At 43.0% G+C, this 22868-nt stretch overlaps 1 protein-coding gene across 1 annotated transcript in view; it reads right to left on the bottom strand.

Moving 5' to 3' along the window:
* MEGF11 (multiple EGF like domains 11) overlaps nucleotides 1–22868 on the bottom strand; it is a 360979-nt gene that overhangs the window by 221492 nt on the left and 116619 nt on the right. Inside the window, exon 6 of the mRNA XM_044980598.1 lies at nucleotides 6756–6848. Within this exon, the coding sequence (XP_044836533.1) occupies nucleotides 6756–6848 (93 nt within the window). The remainder of the gene's footprint in view (nucleotides 1–6755; nucleotides 6849–22868) is intronic.

The raw sequence follows: 22868 nt of genomic DNA, 5'->3' as shown, positions 1-22868 counted from the left end.
AAAAGAAAGTCCTCTGGCAGCTGGAAGGATGCAAAGACTAGCATCGCTTGGTGTGAAAAGGCAGAGTGCACAGGGAATGTGAATTCTGCCTCTCTCCAAAGCAGCTGGTATCGGGCTAGATGGACACGTGATCTATTTGTTTCTAATGTATGAGTCATATCAAGGTGCACAGCCAGTTCTCTCAAAAACATTCTTAAATGCTTTATCTTACTCATTTTTTTTAAACCACAGGCAGCTACCGTCTTCTATTGGCTCTGGGAAAGGCTACACCAAAAGACGAGCTTTGCATCTCGCCCTGAACACGACAAAGCTTGTGGCATTTCTTATGTGGCTCTGTTACAGAGGTTGCAAAGTGGAGAATATTCCCCAGCCACTAACAGCGAGAAAAATCTATTAGGCAGATTTTAATACCTACCAGCAGGAAAAAGAATTCCCTGAGCGGCATGGAAGGAGAAATGATAGATCAGGCCAGTTTGATTCAGCCAAAGTTTAAAAACCATACAGGAATATCCCTACGTGCTCCTGCCCGCGCTAAAAAGCAGCTTGTGTTTACATCATCATTTCTCTGGACCGAGAGAGCCCTGCGTAGGCTGGGCCTATGCTGGCAGTGAGACACTGTAATACACACACACACACACACACACACACACACAAAGTGGGCCCATGGGCCCATGTGCGTGGGCCCAACATCCAGCAGAGGAAAAACATAAACACAAGCTGTTAACCTTGGTGTGATTACACCAGTTTGGCAGCGGTTGGATGGACTGGGGTGTTTTTAAAAGTACTTTTAAGGAAAGAGCAGATTGCTGGGATTGAAAAAGACAAAAATCAATTCTGCTCCTTAATTACTACAGGAAGCTCCTTTGCCTATAAAGGTTGGCCAAGAAGGCTCTTCAGTGGGTTTTTGTTTAGCAGGGCTTCATTTGAGCATTAGTTTCTGTTCTGATCCACGTGCATTTGCGTCCATTTGCATGATGCAATCCTCACATTTAATTTTCAATTCAAGTCAAAATAAAACACGGTCAAAGTTGGACCTGGTTGCACTAAAGACCATGTTAAAACTGCAAACTCCAGACATGTATAAATCAGTCCCAACTTCACTGAAGACTGGACCAAGCTTTGAAAGACTTTTAGTGGCCCGGAGATCGCCAAGGGGCAGCCAAAGAGCCTGGTGGGCCGGACAGAAATGTTAGACGGGCCACATCCAGCCCGTGGGCCGTACTTTGCCCACTCCTGGTTTAGACTCTCAGAGTCTTTTGTTAAATCAAGCTAGGTGGCGAAAATGAACATGTTGAAGGGCACGGGAACTGGATTTCAGAGCTCTTTGTGGCTAGCACGTAATCAATAGTTTCCATCAAGTGCTCCTCCCGCAAAAGAGAGATTTTCAGTCCAACAGGAGTAAGGAATGACAATGTTATTGGACTACAAAGCAGCAAGCACAGATAGGCAGGTATCTGCCACGTGAGCCCACAACCGGCGCTCCCCCAAGAACTGTGTTTATTTGGGCCAATTTTAAATTTTCTTCAGATGAAAGGAAATATCTAAATTCCTTTGTGGAAGTGTGTTAACCTTTGGGGGCAGATCCTTGACTGATGTAAACTGACTTCAATGGAGTTATGACCATTTTCATTAGCTGAGGATGTGCCCCTTAAAGTCCAGGTCATGTGAGTGGCACAGCTCACAACCACTTATTCCACTAGACATCCCCTCTTACATTAAAAAGCTGAGGATAGAACTGTGCTGAACTTTTGACTCAGGCAGATAAAGTCCTTGAAATCTGCCTTGATTTGAGTTTGACCTGTACTCACAGATCAGTAGCGGTTCCCTAGAGCTTTTATTGTCCACGCAGAAACTGTCCAAAGCTTTTTATGAACATTTGAGCCCCCCAAAATATCAAGCCTGGAAAATGTCACAGACTCATTTTAAAATACTCCCGTTTTCCTCCTCTGATTTTTACCACTGTTTTCATGGCTAGTCAAGCAAACCACCTTCAGATTTAGCAAACCAGCTACCATTCTCATTCATCACGAATCTCAGAACTGAAGCATTCCAGCTGCTCCAGGGCTATACCCTGAAAAGTGATCTTGCTGAGATGTTATACTTGCCTGTTATGACCTTCGCTATTTTTTGACACAGAGATAAAGATGAAATAGGTTCTCTCTCTAATGACAGTTTGTATAAAAAAATTCTGATGAAAACTAAACTACTTGTATATAACCTGTCACAAGTCAGGACTGTTAGAATCTCTGTCTCTCAAACGAGGGGATATGAAGGATGCATTCCCCCACTGCCCTGTGGTAGTAATATGCAAACACTCCCGAAATTAACTATTTAGGTGAGTACTATATTTGCTGCCCAAATTGATACAATAAAACGTCCTGAAAACCTCATTTATTACCTGCTCCCTTGAGTTAAATTCCCTGATCCTGGCACCCAAACTCTCGGGAAAGTCAGCTCTCAATCTCAGCTGTGTGCCTCACGCCCATCCCCAGTTACGCTGTCAGTTTCTTCACGCATGCACATGAATCCCAGTGCCGGTGCTGGGAGGAAGGGGGTGTGGGCTGCAAGTTAATGTTCCCCAAAACGAAAAATACCCACCCCATTAATTCCTTTCAACAGTCTGGCCTGATGAGTTACAGTATTTTAAAATGAAAGAAAAGTCTTACTTTTATAAAGGCCTGACCCAAAGCCTGTTCAGTTCAACGGGAGTCTTGCCACTGACTTCAATGGGCTTTGAATCAGGTCCTCAAGTTCCATTGTCACTCACCTGCTTAAAGTTAAGTATGTGCCTAAGTACTTGGCTGGATCAGGGCCTAAATGCTCGCAAATCCGGAAGGCTATTATTCAGAATGGTGAAGCCCCCCATACCAAATCACTTTCCTACCAGAACTCCAAGCCACTATGTCATGCTGGTTGAAGTTAATTGCTTTGAAATAATTGAACAGGTGATCAGGAAAGTTCACATGGAGCATTTGCTGTCCTCCTTGGCATCTGAAAAAAACATTGCAGATTGCATGGCCAAAACGAGCAGGCTGTGGAAAGCAAGTTTAAGAAGGGGGGCAAGAGTGATGTTTTTAAATGATTTTTCTTTTAATGAATGAAAATTCTTTCTTTTAGCATCATCAAGACCTTTAAAATATTTTATTCAACAGTTTCTTTAGTTAATAGCTCATTACTCCCCTTTTTATTGTTATGGTAATCACGCCATAATATATTGCAGCTTTATAGTATGAAATCAAGGCTAGGCCTGCGGGCATCAACAGATGTACGACAGCATGCAGTAAAACAGGTATAGAAGCATGCAGAGATGAATATGGCACAGGGTTCGGGGGTGGGAAGGTTGGAATTGTTTAGCAATTCATCCAAAGTTATTTTAACCTTGGCAACAGCTGAACTCTAACACGCAATACCATCAGTCATGGGAAAGTTGCAGAGAATCCTAAGTTGAAGGTTGTCCTACCAGATGAGTTATCAGCGTGAACGTCTGAAGCTGCCTGAGTAACTACAGCCATGGATGCAACTATTTAAAAAACATTAACTGTATCTATTCCAGTCAACTAACACTGCTAGCAGTAATGATCTAAATTTAATGTGAGAGTCTCGCCTATGAGTAAAAAGATCATAGATTTGTGCTCAGTGTCAGCACCTCGACTCATAATCCTTCCTGGTAGAGTGAAATTCACCCATGTGTAGAGCCAACAGAAAGCCCATGCACCAGCTAAGTCCCACTTCAGTCCAATGTTGAAGATTTAAATGGCACCATTGAGCGTAGGGGTGAATTTCACCCATAGTGCAACATTTGGTTTTGGGCAGGTGCTAGGATCCAAGCCTAGGAAGTGTCGTTTCTCCTGCGAGAGGTTGAGCAGCCTCAACTCCCACTGAAGTAAACGGGAGTGGAGTGTGCTCAGTACCGAATAGGTTCTAATCCTAAATGAGACTGCCCAGGAAGCAGTTAAAAGATCCCAAAAAGTAGGCAGCGACTCAAGTAATCTGCTCTGCAATCCCTCTCCCACTAAAACAGTTAAGATACCCAGTGCTGAGGGCACAATGGCCACTGTCTTTGCCCACAAAGATACCAGCATAGCTACGCTCGCTGTCCCATCCCACAAATATTTTCAAGATGTCAAAAATGTTCCCATTCAGCATCAGGACAAAACCAAAAGACCCCCCCTCCCTCAGTAGACTAGCAGCCAGGGCACTCACCTGGGAAGGGGGACACCCAGGTTCAAGTCCCTGCCATACTAAATACTTATTTTTTTATATAAAAGTGGTACAGCTCCAACAGGAAAGATGGAGAGAGACCCAGCCCAGAATAGCCAAATCGGGTTCAAGTTGCTGCTCTACCTTATTCAGAGTAGGAATTTGAACCTGGTTCTCCCACAACCAAGGTGAGGACTATAACAACCAGGCTCTTGGCTATTCTGGGTCAGGCTCGGTCTCACTAACTCTCTCACTCAGCTCACCAGAAATTAATTCCATCCTCAGAAAGCTTCTTGAGGCACCGGCATTTGACCTGCTTTAAATTACCAGCACATAACTCATTATAACAAGCTCTTTGTGATTCTTTGTGTATTATATAGAATCAAAATCTATTGTGTACGTGTTCATCTAAACAAAACCAAAGCCCCTTAGGGTTAAGGGTCCAGTCTTCGAATCACTAACCACCAAGCACAACACTTTGTACTGCGAGTAGCTCCATGGAGGTCAGTAATAACTGACGTCCATGGGACCATTCACAGTAATAAGCACTATGCTTGGTAGCAGTAAGTGCTTGTTGAATCAGCTTTAAGACAAGAATGCTTGTTGCACTACATATTACAAATGGTATGAGACACAATGGACACTATAGTCCAGTAAATACAGTAATTCTATTAATAAAATGAAAGCTTACAGTTTGAGGCTAATCCTAGGAATATCATTTATAAAAGTTAACAGGGCATATTTAATTTAAGAATTGGCTAACTCGCCTCTCTTCACAGCTGAAACCTCATAAATGAAATATACTGGATCGCTGCCCAGTGCGGAAATAAAAGTTATGAATAATGTTTCTATCTCAATCATTGTCAGTGCTTTAATATTCCTAATTACTTTAAAAAGCTAAATATTCAATATAGGAAAAACCCCTTTTTCTTTTTATCTTCACTTGCAAGATTAGTACAATTTAATAAGAGGCACTGGGCAGTTTTAGTCCAGAGACCCATCTCCATGTTGACATCTCATCCTTTACTGTTTATTATTACACAGAATGGAGCTTTTATTACTCTGTATGTACTTTATCACAAGGTTTTTTCTCCTCCCAGGTTTGTTATTTTAACATCTCTACATCCATAAGTGAAGTGCTTATCTATATACGGCACAAATACTGAATGACTAGGGGCAAAAGCATTATTTTTTTAAAATAACCGAAGGGTAGAATTTGTTCTTGAGATTCTGGGCAATATTTCATAATTGAAGGAGTTCTTTTTCCCAAGGGCTTTAAAAAATGTTACTAGAAATAGCTATTCAATATTTTATGCTGCCTTTCTGATTCTTTTTCCCCTGGCGGAGAAGACTTAGAGGCCTTCCCATCCCCTAAACAGAGTGAATCCTTATGTCCTCATGAACTTCCTACTCTCTCCCATCCCACAACTGCCTCTGCTCCCTCAATTGGAGTGACACTGTGAAAGCTGAAGACAGAACATTCATGATGTCCTTGGCCAGACAAAGTTCCATCCCGTTGGCTTCAGGCAACATGATAAAATCTCAGGAACTGTTTTTACCCAAGGGGGATATTTAACTGCTACTGCCCTTTGAGCCTGTCAATATCTCTAACCTGTCTCTCTCTACAGTTACCTTGTCTATTATCTTGATGCTTGGTAAGAATGTGTCTTTTTCCAGCTTCCAATCAATTTGGGAAAGTGGTGGGAGGAACCAAAACCATTCAGTCCGTGACTTGCAGCATCTTTCTAGAATCATGCAGCTTTATGCAGTTGCCTGCCTCACAAAGAGCCTTCATGTAAACTTATTCCCATTATGCCAGTAATGGCTGGAGCCTGCGTTGCATAACTCTCCAACGTTTACTCTGGAAATAACACTAGCAGTTTCATTCTAGCAAGAACTAAACACACGAGCAGAAACCTATTTTTACTAAGAATAGCTCTGACATATGCAACTTCTCCAGCTGAAAGACTCTTGAGCTCTAAAGTATAAATGAATCTTCTAATGAAAATATCTAAAATGAGCACAACACCCACCAGCTACCATCATCCATTCCTGCATTTTGGATAAAGGACAAGCACGCAAGCTTAGAATCAGGAGGTGAAATCTTGGCTCCATTGAAGTCAATGGCAAAACTCCCATTGGCTTCCACAGGTCCAGGATTTCATCCAAAACCCATGTCCATCACAGGAAGTGTTTTGATGAAGACTTTGGCATGGCTAAAACACGAGACAATGCAATTTCACTTCAGAGATAGTCTTGTATGAGCATCTATCATTAATGTTTGACTAACAGGAAATAAGAGTTTAAAAATGTCCTCCACTGCATTTAATAAAGCTTTATAAAGACAAGAACAAAGAAAATTAAAGCCATCACCTCTTTATTAGCACGAGTGATTCCCCAAATTAATTAACTGTTGCAAAATAACCAAACCGATGTTTCTCATTTTCTATTTAAAGTAACTGCATCCTAAGCCACAGATTTAATTCAGACTTCTTGTTTTTAAAAACAGTGTGTGTCTTTAATATACCCATATTTTTTACTGGGCCTTTACTCACCACTGGAGCAGTCAATGCCTCCCCAGCCTGGTTCACAATGACAGGTATCTGGAGATACACATCTTCCATGCACACACTCTTCTGTGCAGAGAGCTGTGAAGGAGAAACGCCACACGGTATTGTCAAATGTGTGAAATGATTGGTAAGCACAACACTTAAATTGCATCATAAAGGTCAATATTTTCTTTTAAAAAAAAACAAAAGCGCTACTTGCAGATTTTAATTAATACTAGATTATTAAAGTAACCATACAGGTCTCTCTTGATAGACATTAAAAATCTCATATTCCAATCTGACTTTTTGTAATGAAAAAAACCCTGACACCAGTAATTACTTTGTGTAGCAATTACTACTTCATAATAAATAAAACCTTTACCAAATTGACCCTTATGATTGTAATTTGAGAATGCCAGCTTCTTATAACACAATCAGACAAAAAAGTGTTACAGCTCATAAGGAAAAAAAGAACTCGGTGTTAATATGTATTAAGATCCAAAACAGATTTGTCAAAATAGACTGAGGAAAAGAAATAATTTTACACATATTGCTGCAGGTGTACCCCTGTCTTTTCAAGGCCATCAGGTTTTCCATAACTAAAATGTCCAGAGCTTAGTGGTTTTTAAAACAAGGCCATTATGAACGCCGACTCTGAAAGTATCTTTTTGGGATACTCACTGTGATCACCAAACTCTTTTCACATTAGCCAGTGAACAGCCATCATGTGAACATAAGAACGGTCAGACCAATGGTCCATCTAGCCCAGTATCCTGTCTTCCAACAGTGGCCAAGGCCAGGTGTTCGAGGGGAAATCACTCTGTGATCTCTACTTAGGATCCCCACAAATTAGGCATGTGTTTGAACGCTGACAGCAGGGCTCTCTTATTTGCCAGTCTGTTCTGAATACCAGCTAGGATCTCTGCAGCCATGTTTCAGCACAAGTTGGTATTAAACCCTAGGTGGCCATTTCTCTGAAAATTCTGGGTTTGGATCATCAGGGACACTGTTCAGATTTCACACCTGAGAGTTTCTCCAGCTCCAGCTGGTAAGTGGTTTTCCTATAATCCTAACTACGGGACAAAACTTCTAGCCCTCAGCCAGTCAAATCCTGCATTAACATCAATGGGAATTTTGCCTGACTGTAAAGACTGCAGGATTTCTCTCTATCAGCTTGTTTCCTTTGTGGGTTTTGTGTGTGTCAAAACTGTAATTCATTCATATTTCGTATCTCTTGTTTGGACAGGATTGCAGGGAGTATGAAATATTGATCACTAATACTCTAGGCTCTAATTATCCTACCCTATTTTGTGCATTTATTTTATTTCCATAAGGGTTTCCAAAGACAGGTATGCATTCTTCTGGTCTGTAAGCATGGGATCAAGGACAAGAGAGAAATGGAGATTCATTCATACAGAAATGTGAGCCACCACACAGTTTAGCAAAGACATTTCAGGACAGTTGGTAATCTACACTCAGGAGGAGATCGAGTATGGACCAGCAGTGGAGTTACAGGTCAATATAAAGGCTTAATATGCTGGAAGAGCTGTGGAGAGTACTTTGAACAACATTTGCACATGCCATGCCTACTTCTAGCCTAGAAGCTGACTCTGTTCTCACTGACACCGGTATTGGTCCTTTGACTTCAAGAGACCCCCTCATGATTTACACTGGTGTACAGGAGAGAATCTAGACCAAAAGAGTCCAAGATATTTCTGTTCCCTTTATTTATATTTTAAACAGCAGGTCATCTTCTTTCCATGAAACTGTGCAGCACCTTTTTTTTTTTTAAAACTAGTAATTATTTTAGCTCCCGGCTAAGGCATACATTGTGAGGCAGCAGGCTGACCATGAGAGATTTCTGTTCCCTCCCACATAAGGATTTCTGTCACCTAAGCAGTATGTGAAACTGACTGGCATTTTCAGTGCATTACTGGTCTATTATTTAAGCTTAAATGGCAACAGATATAGAAGCATATTGTAGCGTATTTTATGCCTCAAACAGATGTCTGCTAGGTAGAGAAAGTGATACATTACAGCCCTTAAATAGATGTCTACTGTTACATAGCACAAAGAAGCTTGCATCCTGCATGAGAGCTGCACAAAAAGTCTTATTTTCACCATTCTGTGCAATGTGAAAGATACGTTTTTCACTATGACAAAAAAAATTTGACATGAAAACACAATGGGCAAAATCTGCTTTTTCCATCGGTGAACCCTCCATCTCACTAGTTGGTAAAGTTAGGCACATCTTAGACTTTGTTGGAAGTCCAAGAGGAATGAAAACAAAAATTCAACTGCCTAGAGACCTGCACAATTTGTATCCACTTCCAACCCACATTCCGCAAACGTGGTCTGTGGAGATCCGCATCTGATTCCACGGACACAAAGCAGATAGCCGCAGGTTTGCAGGACTCTACTCATGCCACCCCACCACCCAGTGCCTTGCTTTCCCTTTTGGAGGCCACCAATTTTCTGAGTTGGTTTGACCCAGTTTGTCTTTTTACACACGAAACTGCCAAGACAGAACAGACGTGTTAAATGAATAGGGCAGAGCCCCAATTCTAACCTTACTGAAGTAAAGCCATTTAAATCAATGGAATTACTTCTGACTGGCCCTGTGTGTAAAAGGTACAGAAAGCCCCTGCCTTAAGTGGAAGGCTAGTTTGACATAAGCCAATTTATTCTAGGATGGGTATAATCAGGAATGCTGTTATTGTCTTTGATCTGAATCAGATCTATAGCATCCATATAAAAGGTCAGAGTAGGGCATTACTCCGAAATATTACCAATGCAAGTAAAAATTTCAAATTCTCCCATATAAAATGGGAAGTCTTGTCTTGCTATAATCTTTAGAGTTTAATTTAATTTTTCATTCTATTAACATTACACATTATAAGATACAATGGGCCCCAAGGCATTCTTCATAATAAACTTTGTACTGTGGTTTTCAAATGATCTTACTAGTTAATGGAACTATAAAAATCACTTGCACGGAAAGGTCAAGAAAAATAAAGATGAGTGTGTGCGTGCTGACACCGTCCTGTTTGACACACAGCTAGCATGCCCTGGAATGAAGAAAACTTGCACTAATGCAGGTAATATAATCCCTCCCAGCACAAAGGCTGACACGTCAACCCTTGGAATTCCAGTGATTTTATGTCTGCATTTTCCCCCGGATCACCTTCTCTTGAACAATCCAGCATCTCATTGATCAGTTTATTATTAGCATTCTTGGCATGAGTATCAGATCAGTTTGTAGTTTGATTCAGCCTGGTAATAAAATGACCTACATCAAAGTCCTGCCAAAATGCCAACTTTGTAGCAATGCATTTAGCATGAGTTATTTCACCATATTCAAGGTCACACAGCAACTGCTCCTAATCATGGAATAAAGTCAACAAAGGGAGTTCTGAAACAATTCATTTGATACTTATCGCTTATTCACTTTATAATTACAAACACTGATTCACTCCACATATAAGGTCATTCCTCAGTGAAATAGACCTACAAATTAAATTCTTCCCAGACTTTGCATTGTTATTCAGCTTTCTCTAACTTTAGTGTTTATTTTTAATTGCTTTAGTAATGTTGGGCTCCAGATACTAAATAGTTGAATAGAAAAATTTAGTGTTTTGTCTGATAACCTGAAAGATCATCCAGATCTCCTGGCTGTGGAGCTTTGGAAATACCACAGTGTATTTATCTTGCATGGGACCATGCGATGGGTGGGCATCTCTGCTGCTTAAAGTATGTCCTCAGTGAAGAATGAACTTGGGTGATCAGCACCTCGGTCTGAGCACCTGGGTTAGCCTGGCCTGGGAGTGAGCAGCCACACTAGAAAGCCCTACCTGAATTACTGTCTCCTCATTTGTACCCTGCTCTGCTAGGACTTCCAGGGGCACAAGCTGAGTCACTTTAGGATTCTTTGCCAGTAAACTGTGGGAGAACTTGTCTGTCCTGGGCACTAGAGGACTATCAGCACTTGAGTGATTTAGCCAGTGTCCTCACTGCAAAGTGGGCAGGTTACCAGCCCATGTGAAAGCAGCACTCAAGCTCAAGCCTATATCATCAGCCATGCCAGCTAGGTTGGGTTTAATGAACCATCAAACTCAAGTGAGGGGGTTTTCTGTGGACCAGACGCGGGGTTATGAGAACACCTAAGAGCCCAAGCTAACTCTGCAGTGAAGACATATTAATGTCCAGTTTCAAGAGTGCTAAGAACATAGTCTATTTAAGGGGGAACCTTGAGATCCATGCAGCCAGGATCCAGGACCCACAGCCTCCATACGGGAGTTGGGGAGGCAGGACCTGTGATGCTGGCATGAGCTGGAACCTGGCCAGCCAACATCACCACCTCTCAACTGGACACTGACAGACACATAGCTAGGATCGGGCTGGCTCACTCATGCATTAGTATTGATAAAACAGGCATTCAAATGATAGGACTGCATTTAATGTGTAAGCTCTATTGAATACTTGTGAGTTGCTGTATTTATTCATCTTATTTGTAATATCTGTGTTCCATATCGTAACATACTATTTGAGTGGTTATGTTGTGAGCCTCTGTGACCAATGAATCACCATACGGGAGAGGGACATTACTTAGTGTGAAGAGCTGCTCTTCTACAGAAATTGGTAAGACCCTCCAGAGAGAGGAGACCCATTGATACCAGATGTGCTGTGGTTGGCTCTTACAACTGGAAACTCCCTACATCTGGACCGAGAAACCCCCAACAAAAAGACTAAAGATACTTATTGCTGTTCTGCTCTCTTCCCCATGAAGATGAGTCCTCGGGTGGACTCTTCCCATCAGCCAAGATTGTAGCTCAGTGCACATGGCAGGAGAGGGATAAAAACCCCAACCAAAAGGAACTAGGGATCTCTATGCTGCCTGAACATTGTAGGCAGCATACAGCAATAGGGTAGGATAATTAGAGCCTAGAGTATTTAGGAGTTTCTAGACATAAACAAGAGATCCCCAGCTGGGAATAGCTCTAAAGGACAAGCAAAACTTGCTGAATAAAGAAGCCTATACCCCGATATAACTCTGTCCTTGGGAGCCAAAAAATCTTACCGCATTATAGGTGAAACCGTGTTATATTGAACTTGCTTTGATCCACCGGAGCGCGCAGCCCCGCCCCCCTGGAGCACTGCTTTATCGTGTTATATCCGAATTCGTGTTATATCGGGTCGCATTATATCAGGGTAGAAGTGTATTATTTTTAAAACCTGACTATTCGTTTGCTTTAGCCCTGTAAATAACTCTTGAATTTCCTTTTCCTATTTAATAAACATTCATATAGATTACTATAGGATTGGTTGCAAGCACTGTGCTTTATGTTTCACACTAAAATTGACCTGGTGTAAGTGACCAGTCCTTTGGGACCAGGACTAACCTGAATATTGCCATGATTCTTGGCATAAGGGACCATTTATCACAGAGACACGCTCTCCTCGCTGGCAAGTCAGATGGAGTATCCACGGGGACAGTCTGTGATGCCATGTTAAGGCTGTCAAAGTGCCTGAGGACTTTGCACTTGGTGAAGTTGGTTGGTGAAATCTAAATTTACAACTCACAACCAATTTGGAGTTTGTACCCTGGTTTTTAACCCTGAGGTTGGTACTCATACTCTTGTGTCAGTGTTGGGAGTGTCACAGGCCCCACAACCTGCTCTGTGGAATAAGGAAGTAAATTATGCCCCTCAATGACGTGTGACTCTGGGTGAAATCCTGGCCCTATCAAGTCAGTGGGAGTTTTGCCACTGGCGTCAATTGACCAGGATTTCACCCTCTGCAAGGAATCTTCACAGAACTTAAGCTCACCCCATGGGTTTAGCCATTGTGTTAAGAAAGCAAACTCATACTACTTTCTTTGTATAATAGCCTACGAGTATTAGGCCGACATAGACCCTGCCACTTTTAGGGCCCAATCTTTTTCCTCTGTCCTCAAGGCAAGTAGGGTTGGGCCTCCAAAGACTCTTTCAAAGTGGTTTAAATATTAATAATTGTGCATCAGTGAAAGTCAGCAACTGGTTTTATAAAGTCCCTGCTGCTGCTCCAGCTAAAAACAATCATGTCCTCCTCCTATGTGAAAGCTGCATGGCTTCAATCAATTCTGCTAATCAATGTTCTAGTACAATAATATTCTTGGGGATTATTCTGAGCATTTAACAGTTTCTGATAAATGATTTTCCACTCCCGACTGCAAGGTTTAAAACAACCATTAGCGCACTTGGCAAGGAGTAACACACTTGTTCAACTTGTTAATGAGGTTAAAACAGGGGCGGAATCAGCAGAACACAGCACCTGACCTAGGAAAACTTCTTTTTTCTTTCTTTTAAATTCACCAACAAGACACTCTTCCAGTCACAGATTTTCTTCTGGAAACTGATCCTTGGTATCGGCAAGGTTAATGTGATTTTACCTATGAATGGTATTGTATGTTGTAGCTGTTGTGAGGTAACGACTTGTATTTTCTGAGCAATATAGAAATATTTAACACTTCTCTCTCGTGCTGTGTGCTGCAAATTATTGATTTTGAAGGATTTGATCCTGCTGGCCTCACTCCAGCAAAACGCTGACGTCAATCGGAGTATTGCCTGAATGAGGCCCGGAGGGGAAACCAACTCTTCCTGCTCTGCTAAAAGCAAGAGATCTGCCCCCGCTCCTAGGATTGGGGGAGTGCAGCTCTCCCTCCTCCTGAGCTGAAGTAAGATCTCACCAGGCTGCGGAATCTGAATTAGGAAGAGCGAGAGGAGCTGCTACCTAGCTAAGGAGTTTCTGGGGCATCTTGCCAGGACACAGAGAAGCAGCAGTGCCTGATGGAGGCAGGAGAGGTGTCCCCATTGAGCAGCATGATCTGCACCATGTGTCTCCCTGGTATAATCTGCACAGGTTGAAGTTGATTCACCCACACAGGCCCAGGGAAGGTGAAACTAAACTCACACAGGTGGACACAGGCAGTGGCTAGACTGGTGCCCTCCTTCAAGAGCTTAGGTGGGGAGGGCAGTTTTAAGTGAGGGCATAGGTGCCAACTTCCTCCAGCACCAGTGGGTGCCCGAGCCCCCTGCCCCTTTCCCCGCCCCATTGGATCCCTTCCCCAAATCCCCGCCCCCTCCCTCTCCTCCTCCCTCCCTGCCCCGTGAATCAGCTGTTTCACGGCGCAAGTGCTGGGAGGGAGGAGAAGCAGGACGTGTGGTGCGCTCGCGGAGGAGGCGGAGAAAGAGGCGAGCTGAAGCAGGGGGCGGGGCCACGGGGAGCTGCCTGTGGGTGCTGAGCACCCACCAATTTTTTTTCCATGTGTGCTCCAGCCCCGGAGCACCCACGGAGTCAGCACCTATGAGTGAGGGCAGGGCTCCATAGGAGCCCTGTCGCAGAGGTGGCCCAGGGGATGGCTTTGAGTGGGAGAGGAGTCCCAGCTCCCAAGTACACAGCTAGAAGCGGTAACATATCCAACATGCACAGTAACCCCCCTGTGGCTAAAAATGGGATGTCAGAGAGAAGTGAGCACTTCCATCACATACAGAGGTTGGAGCATACAGAGGCCTTCAGATGAAGAGGCGCCAATTTCTAGATGATCAGGTAAGTACTTCTATCATGTATGGGCAGGGACACACAGAACCCTTCAGCTGAAGGGAGAGTCTGTTCCTAGACAGCAGGGCCTCACATTAGCCCATTCAGCTCTACTATTTTCCAAAACCCTGCTCTGATTTATGCTTAGCCCTGGCTTATTCCGATGACGGCATTACTGAAATAATGCTGAGACCTTCTACTTTCCGACACTGGTCTAGTGCCTGTCAGATTTCAATTGTGATAAAGGAAGCATGGGAGAGAATGCCAAAGTAAATGGGCTATTATCAAAAAAGCAATTAGAACATCAATTACAAGGGCCAGATTCTGCCCTTAGATGTGCAATTGGAGCCATGGTGACAAGGACATAAGCAGAACTTGGCCCTTAATGTTCTAATGCCGTCTCAAAGCTATGCAGCCTTGGAGATCTAGAAATTACTGCAGAACTGCACTGCTTGCACATTTTCCTAGAAGTTATACACCCAGGATATTAAGTGAATTCCCCTGTGGTACAAATTCAATCTATCATAACCTAGCTTCTGTGAAACATATTTCTTGTATCACAAAACATTGCCACATATCCATAACTCCCTGATTGCTGGCTTGCCATGAATTATGGCCCTCTTCCCATGAAAATAATATTTTCTGTCCGAGAGTGACACTGCTTCACTGCCGATTGATCTTCATAGACAGAACGTGTGTACTGTGTATGTGAGCAAGAATGGGTGTACAAAAATGTTATTACTATATCAGAAAGATCAAAAGTAGACAAATTGAGAACTCCTGGCCACGCTATGCCTCTTGCGTTCCTTGCACTGCAACGCAAGGCCTAATAAAATCGAATTACACAGATTTCCCTAGATGACTTTTAGCCCTGTATTGCACTGAGGAAAGTATTGATTTTTCAAATGAGATCCTTGTTCGGTCATATTCCAACTTCCATCAAACAAATCTAACAAATCTCCCCTCCCCTCCCCCCACCTCCAAAAACACAAATAAATAGGGTGAATGTGGCCAAATTGCTAAAGTTAGAGCTGTGACTGAAGCTGGGCTATTATACGACACGTGTCCTACAGGGCCAACATCAGATTTCATTTCAGATGAGTCCCCACACTGCAAATGGAGGTCATACTGATGAGATCAGGGACAGAGGGGCAATCAGTTTGAAGATCATGCTAGAGTGTTTTGGGAGAGCTAGACTAACCTTAGTGGGGATGCAATATTTATATGAATACAATAGTCTCACCTTTAAAAGAAACTGTGGCAAAATACTAGCTACATTTCAAAGTAATTTAGGGAATTGAGCTGAAAGAGAGATCCAGGACATAAATTGCTGTACAACTACTGGGGCTGATTCTGATCTCAGGCCACCAACATAATATTTGTGAATAAAGGGACACAAATCAGACGTCAAGAATTGTAACATTCAAAAACCAGTCGGAGAACACTTCAACCTCCCTGGATACTCAATTACAGATCTAAAAGTGGCAATTCTTCAACAAAAAAACTTCAAAAACAGACTCCAATGAGAAACTGCAGAACTGGAATTAATTTGCAAACTGGACATCATCAGATTAGGCCTGAATAAAGACTGGGAGTGGATGGGTCATTACACAAACATGCTAATTTTTCCCCCTACCATTACTCACACCTTCTTGTCAACTGTTTGAAATGGGCCATCCTGATTATCACTATAAAAGTTTTTTTCCCTCCTGCTGATAATAGCCCACATTAATTGATTTGTCTCGTTAGAGTTGGTATGGCAACCCCCATCTTTTCATGTTCTCTGTATGTGTGTGTATATATATATATATATATATATATATATATATTCCTACTGTATTTTCCACTCCATACATCCGATGAAGTGGGTTTTAGCCCACGAAAGCTTATGCCCAAATAAATGTGTTAGTCTCTAAGGTGCCACAAGTACTCCTCGTTCTTTTTGCTGATACAGGCCCATTGTCTTGCCTTCATAATTAATCGTTAAGGGAAACCCTTTACTATCGCGATAGTCAGATTTATGGTCCAATTCATAGCTCAGTGGTTTGAGCATTGGCCTGCTAAACCCAGGGTTATGAGTTCAATCCTTGAGGGGGCCATTTAGGGAACTGGGGCAAAAATGTGTCTGGGGATTGGTCCTACTTTGAGCAGGGGGTTGGACTAGATACCTCCTGAGGTCCCTTCCAACCCTGGTATTCTATGATTCTATGCTACAGTAACACAAATAAATCATAATGTTAATCAGGGATGGTAAATGGGATTTGTATTTTTAAAGCACAGTAAACTTTGGGCATAAATAGGTTGACAGTGTTTCTTTACCCACTGTATCCAAGAAAACGAGGTTTGGAAAGTGAAAATATCAATGGTTGAAATACTGAGCTTGAGATAAATTGAACCTTCCAACCTTAATTTTATTTTTTTTTCAATGAAATCTCTTAATGCTCCAAGTTTCAAGCAGAATTTCCCTGGAGGACTTTAAGAAATACTTATTAAGGGGAATGCATGTACCACAATAGTGCCAACCTGTAATATGGGGCCTTGTCTGCTAGCACCCCTTTTGTGGCCAGACAGGGGGGTACACCAACCTGGTGCCATCCCCCTTTATGCCACCACACCCAGTTTTGCATTTGTCAAGACCTTGTTGTGACCTGAGCCCTCCTGGCCAGGACCTCAGTCGTCTCCTTTCCCTTTAGGATAGCGGGGAGTCAGAAGCTGTGGCTCTAATGGGGACTAATCAGCCCTAGGTCTCCTGCCTTTAAGACCCTTTCCTCCAAATGCCCCTGGGCTGGAGTTGGTAGGGGATGAGTTTCCAGCGTTCTCCATTGGGTTCCACCCTTGTTGGGTGCAGCCAGAGCAAGCCCCTCTCAGTCCCTTGCTGCTCCCTAAGCTGCTGCCTACCTCTCCTGTTCTGTAGGCTCCCCCAGCCTCTGGTCCTGCCTCTGGAGTGGTGGATTTTTCTGGAAGCTTATCACCAGTCTGCTGCAGAAATTCCTTTTCAGTCTCTCTGGCCACCACCCTGCCCTCTTATCCTCACAGCTGCTGTGGGGCTGCCAATCAGCTCTGATTGAGCAGACAGTTGCTTCATTAACCCTTTGGCTGTCAAACCACCATGGGATGTATAGACTCCAAGACACAACCACATGCACATTTAAAGTGAAATGCTACAGTCTTACAGAAAAAAAGTCTGTAAGAGGAAAGCACTGGGAGTGTCTCTGTACCCAATCCAGAGAGGCGTTTATACCAGGCCTGGCCCTGCAGCAAATATAGATTTCTCCATGGTGTGGGACCCTTAAGACCCTTTATCTATGGGGGGATCTTGATTACAGATACAGTAAAACACATGGGGGAGAGGGGAACCTGACATCTGTTTTGATGTTTTATGGGTTCTTTTACACAGCACTCAGTTCAGAATTGCTGACAGACGCTTTCCAATAGAGCCCTATGCGGATACAAATTTTGTATCCGCACCCAATCTACGATCCACAAAAATGAGCCACTGATATAAAGAAGCTATCCGCAGATTTTCAGAATTTGGGATATAAAATTTGGGTCCGCCTCCATCCACATTCCACAAAAACGGGCTGTGGATATCCGTGGATTTTCAAAGCTCTACTTTCCAAGCAATTAGCCAATTTCACCCTCTTCCCTGACTGAAAACAAGTAGGGAACCGGAAATGAGCACCAATTTCATGAATGGCTTCCCTGCAAACCTACAACTGACATATGCATGCAAGTGACCAGCCCTGAATTCACTTCCTCTGGCTATTTCAACCTATCACACATTTTTCAGTTTACTTTTGGTTACTAAAGTTTCCTGCTCTTTTGCTCCATTACCTTCCATCAGGCCAAAGCAATGAATGCTGAACACACAGAAATTACAGCACTATATGAATAAATGGAAAGCTAGCATGGCCACCAAGAGCACCCCTGCAACCAGCAGTTGGCCAGTTAGTTTCACTCTCACCCCCAGCACATATGATTGTTGTTTGTTGGGTTTGCTTTCACAGATGCTGAGCGACCACAATTCCCAGAGAAATCAATAGAAGCTGCTGCAGGTACTCAGCACCTTTGAAAAATCAGGCTCATATTGCAAAAGTATGTTTGGTTCTTTACAGTCCTGTATAAAGACGAGAGGCTTGCTCCTGCGCCCATCGAAGTCTATGAGCCAGATTCTACCTCTGTCACTCATGCTGAGCGCTCGCTAGTCATGGGGGAAGGAAGACAGAATCCGATCCAATGGCAGAACTTTCAATGGCTTCAGCAGTTAGTGAGATCAGATCCAAACTCCCTGCATTCAACATTTGATCTATCTATGCTTGTCTTTAATTCTTGTCTCTGAGATTTTACGTGAATTTAGTGCTCATTGATTTCAAGGAGAGTTCAGTGCCAAGGCACTTTTGGAAATCCCACTAAGCATCTATATGCATCTTTAGGCACCTAAATACTTTTGCAAATCTGTCCCTAAGCCACTTTTGAAAGTGGGACTTCATCTCCTAAATCACAGGCTTTTTTAACACAATTTCACCCTCTGTGGTTACTTGCTACGTTCCACACACATTTTGAAGGCCTGTTTAATAATTAAAATACAATCTATTTGCATTAAGCTGTATAGGAGCCGGGTTGTTTTCATAAGACATCATGCAGTATATTGCACAGCATAACTAATGTCACTGGATGGAACCATTTTGACTTAATACTTGAAGTGACAGGCTCACCTGGCATTGCTGCTTTCCAGCAAGTTTAATATGAGTACGATCTGTGGTAAGGAATTCAGAGGAAGTGGTAAGGCAAAAGAATCATTCCTAGCATGCAAATTCCTAATGGCAATGTAAAGGGGAAATACTGTACTGTAATTCCTCACTTAAAATCGTCCCGGTTAATGTTGTTTCGTTGTTACGTTGCTGATCAGTTAGAGAACATGCTTGTTTAAAGTTGTGCAATGCTCCCTTCTAATGTCTTCTGGACAGCCGCCTGCTTTGTCCACTGCTTGCAGGAAGAGCAGCCCATTGCAGCTAGCTGGTGGGGGCTTGGAACCAGGGTGGACTGGCAGCCCCCTCATCAGCTCCCCGCTCCCCTAAGTTCCCTGTGCAGCAGCTGCCTGCAGTTCAGCGGTGTCCCTCCCCCTACTGTGTACCGAAAACCCACCGACCGCTATGCCTACCTTCATGCCTTCAGCTTCCATCCTGGACGCACCACACGATCCATCATCTGCAGCCAAGCACTGAGGTACAACAGCATTTGCTCCAACCCCTCAGACAGAGACCAACACCTACAAGATCTTCACCAAGCATTCTCAAAACTACAATACCCGCACGAGGAAATAAGGAAACAAATCAACAGAGCCAGACGTGTACCCAGAAGCCTCCGGCTGCAAGACAAGCCCAAGAAAGAAACCAACAGAACTCCACTGGCCATCACATACAGTCCTCAGCTTAAAGCTCTCCAACGCATCATTAGTGATCTACAACCCATCCTGGACAAGGATCCCTCGCTTTCACAGGCCTTGGAAGGCAGGCCAGTCCTCGCCCACAAACAACCCACCAACGTTAAGCATATTCTCACCAGCAATCACACACCGCACCATAGTAACTAACTCAGGAACCAATCCATGCAACAAACCTCGATGCCAACTCTGCCAACATATCTACATCAGCGACACCATCACAGGACCTAACCAGATCAGCCACAACATCACCGGTTCATTCACCTGCACGTCCACCAATGTTATATACGCCATCATGTGCCAGCAATGCCCCTTTGCTATGTACATCGGCCAAACTGGACAGTCTCTACGTAAAAGGATAAATAGACACAAGTCAGATATTAGGAATGGCAATATACAAAAAACTGTAGGAGAACACTTCAACCTCCCTGGCCACACAATAGCAGATTTAAAGGTAGCCATCCTGCAACAAAAATCTTCAGGATCAGACTCCAAAGAGAAACTGTTGAACTTCAGTTCATTTGCAAATTTGACATAATCAGCTCAGGATTAAACAAAGACTGAATGGCTTGCCAACTACAAAAGCAGTTTCTCCTCCCTTGGTGTTCACACCTCAACTGCTAGAAGAGGGCCTCATCCTCCCTGATTGAACTAACCTCGTTATCTCTAGACTGATTCTTGCCTGCATATTTATACCTGCTGCTGGAAATTTCCACCACATGCGTCTGACCAAGTGGGTATTCACTCACAAAAGCTTATGCTCCAATACATCTGTTAGTCTATAAGGTGCCACAGGACTCTCTGTTGCTTTTTACAGTATTAAATTGTTTGTTTAAAACTTAGAGAGAGAGAGAGAGTCTGTCTCTCTCTGTCTGTCTGTCTCTCTCTGTCTTTTGTCTGGTGAAAAAAACTTCCCTGGAACCTAACCCCCTCATTTACATTAATTCTTATGGGGAAATTGGACTCGCTTAACATCGTTTTACTTAAAGTCGCATTTTTCAGGAACATAACTACAACGTTAAGTGAGGAGTTACTGTATATGATTTCTGCGTTCACCATTTAAGGTGGAAGTGGAGAGTGGCATATATAGGTTATTAAATTATCTTGGGAAATAATTTGAAAGATTACAAGGAGTCCGGTGGCACCTTAAAGACTAACAGATTTATTTGGCATAAGCTTTCATGGGTAAAAAACCTCACTTCTTCAGAAAGATCTTTTGAAAGATTGTTTCACACCAGCTTTCTGAATGGTTCTCTGTTGCCATTAGAACAACAGAACTACAAAGACTAAGTAAACCCAAGAAAGTTCACTTAGGCTTCTATTGATGACCCTGTTTTATCAGATATGGCACCGTTGCATGTCACTTTTATTCTGTTTTATATGCTCGTCAAACGTCCTTGTAGTGATATTGATTCATTTTCAGTTAGAGTTTAAAAGGTGTAAGGCAGCCAAAAATGGGAAGAAGAAAAAAAAAAAGACCCAGGGTACCAGTAGCTCTTTCTCTGAATCAACAAGGGAATCTGTTTGAGATTTGTCCCCCTATTTCTGATAGCTCTAAACATCAGGGGAGCTATTGTAGGACAAAGAACAAGGGACCAGTCAGGGGAGGGTCACAGCTGGAGGAGACTACAATAGGAGAAAGTGAAAAAGATGCTAGCTCAGATTTTGTGTGTGTACTAGGAGTGCTTTTTAAAGGTTATCTTGACATAGTTGCTATTTTTTTCTCTCCTCCCTGCCCCCTTCCCCCTAAAACTACATCAGAGCAGAGGAAAATCATTCCATTAAAGAGGGACAGAAAGGAGGGGTTAAGAACACAACTTTAATTTTAAACATGGATTTCATTTCACACGTCCTTTTGCTTTTCAATCTTATTGATTTCAAGACATCGCCACACTCCCAGACTATCAATCACATTCACAATTCCTTTTTGGGGTGAAAATGTTTGCCATCTTCCGGAGTTTCACCGTGCCCACTGAGGGTAAGTGCCTCGCACACAAGCGTGCAAGGAGGCAGTGATGCAAGGGAGCTTGTCCACACAGGGACAGCCAGAATCCTGCTGCTTGCACTCACTCACCTCATGCAACTACTCATGTGAGTAGGTGCTTATCAGCATGAGTATGGGCCGAGCAACCGAGGCCTTTGACTGCAACATGTGGGCCATGGTTAGAACCAGCAGCAGCACTACTCACGCGAAATGGGCCACAGCCTTGCTCAGCAGCTGATGGCACTACACTGACGCTGAAGGAAGGACATGCTGCACCTCCCCTAGCAAAATGCCAGCCCCACAAGCCACAAACACCACAGCAGCTATGGCTGCCAGAGCCAACAATATACCTTAAAACTTCTTTGCTTTAAATTGTAATTCAAAGATTCATATACAACCATTATCCATGCAAGGGTAGCAAAACATGGGAACTGACAGAGACTGGACTAAATCAGTCACTTACTGAGGATTGACAAGCCTATAATAAACCTGAATTGATTGCATAGGTGGCAATCATCACTGACGATGATTTCTCAATTCTCATATGGCATGCGTTATAATCCAGTAATTGTCCTATTCAGTATAGATCTTTCACTAGAGCAAATCAGCATAACACCACTGAAGAGCAGTGAAGACAGAGGGAGAGGAAAGTGGGAGAAGACTAAAGCATGAGGTGGGGAGAAGACAGATATTAAAGCAGAAGTGTAGCGGGGAGAAGGTTATATAAAGCCTCGAAGGCAATACACAGACTCCATTGACTTTGATGGAACTATGCTGATTTCCACCAGCCTGTCTTTGGGAACTCTCCATTTAAAGGGCTAGCTAGAACTAAGCAACTTAACTGAAGAAATATATCCTTGGATATTTGACTTTGAAAGTGAATTCACGTTTGACTGTGTCTGTGACTCTTTCATGTTTGCTTCCCACAAGCCCTCCTGCACTGGAGCGCTGCTAACACAAATACACGTGTGAGCATTGCTGAACCTTGATCCCGCTCGTTGTGTCCTTCTCGATTGTTGTATTTCCTGCCTACCGTCTGGAGCATGCAGGAAAGCGTTTCTCTTGTCATTCCACAGAAATAGCAAGTAATTCTACCTCCTTTTCCCAGGTAACCAGG

Source organism: Mauremys mutica, chromosome 11 (assembly GCF_020497125.1).
Source record: "Mauremys mutica isolate MM-2020 ecotype Southern chromosome 11, ASM2049712v1, whole genome shotgun sequence".
Classification (NCBI taxonomy): Eukaryota; Metazoa; Chordata; order Testudines; family Geoemydidae; genus Mauremys; species Mauremys mutica.
The sequence above is the reverse complement of the archived record's forward strand: the minus strand, read 5'-3'. Positions and strand labels throughout refer to the sequence as shown.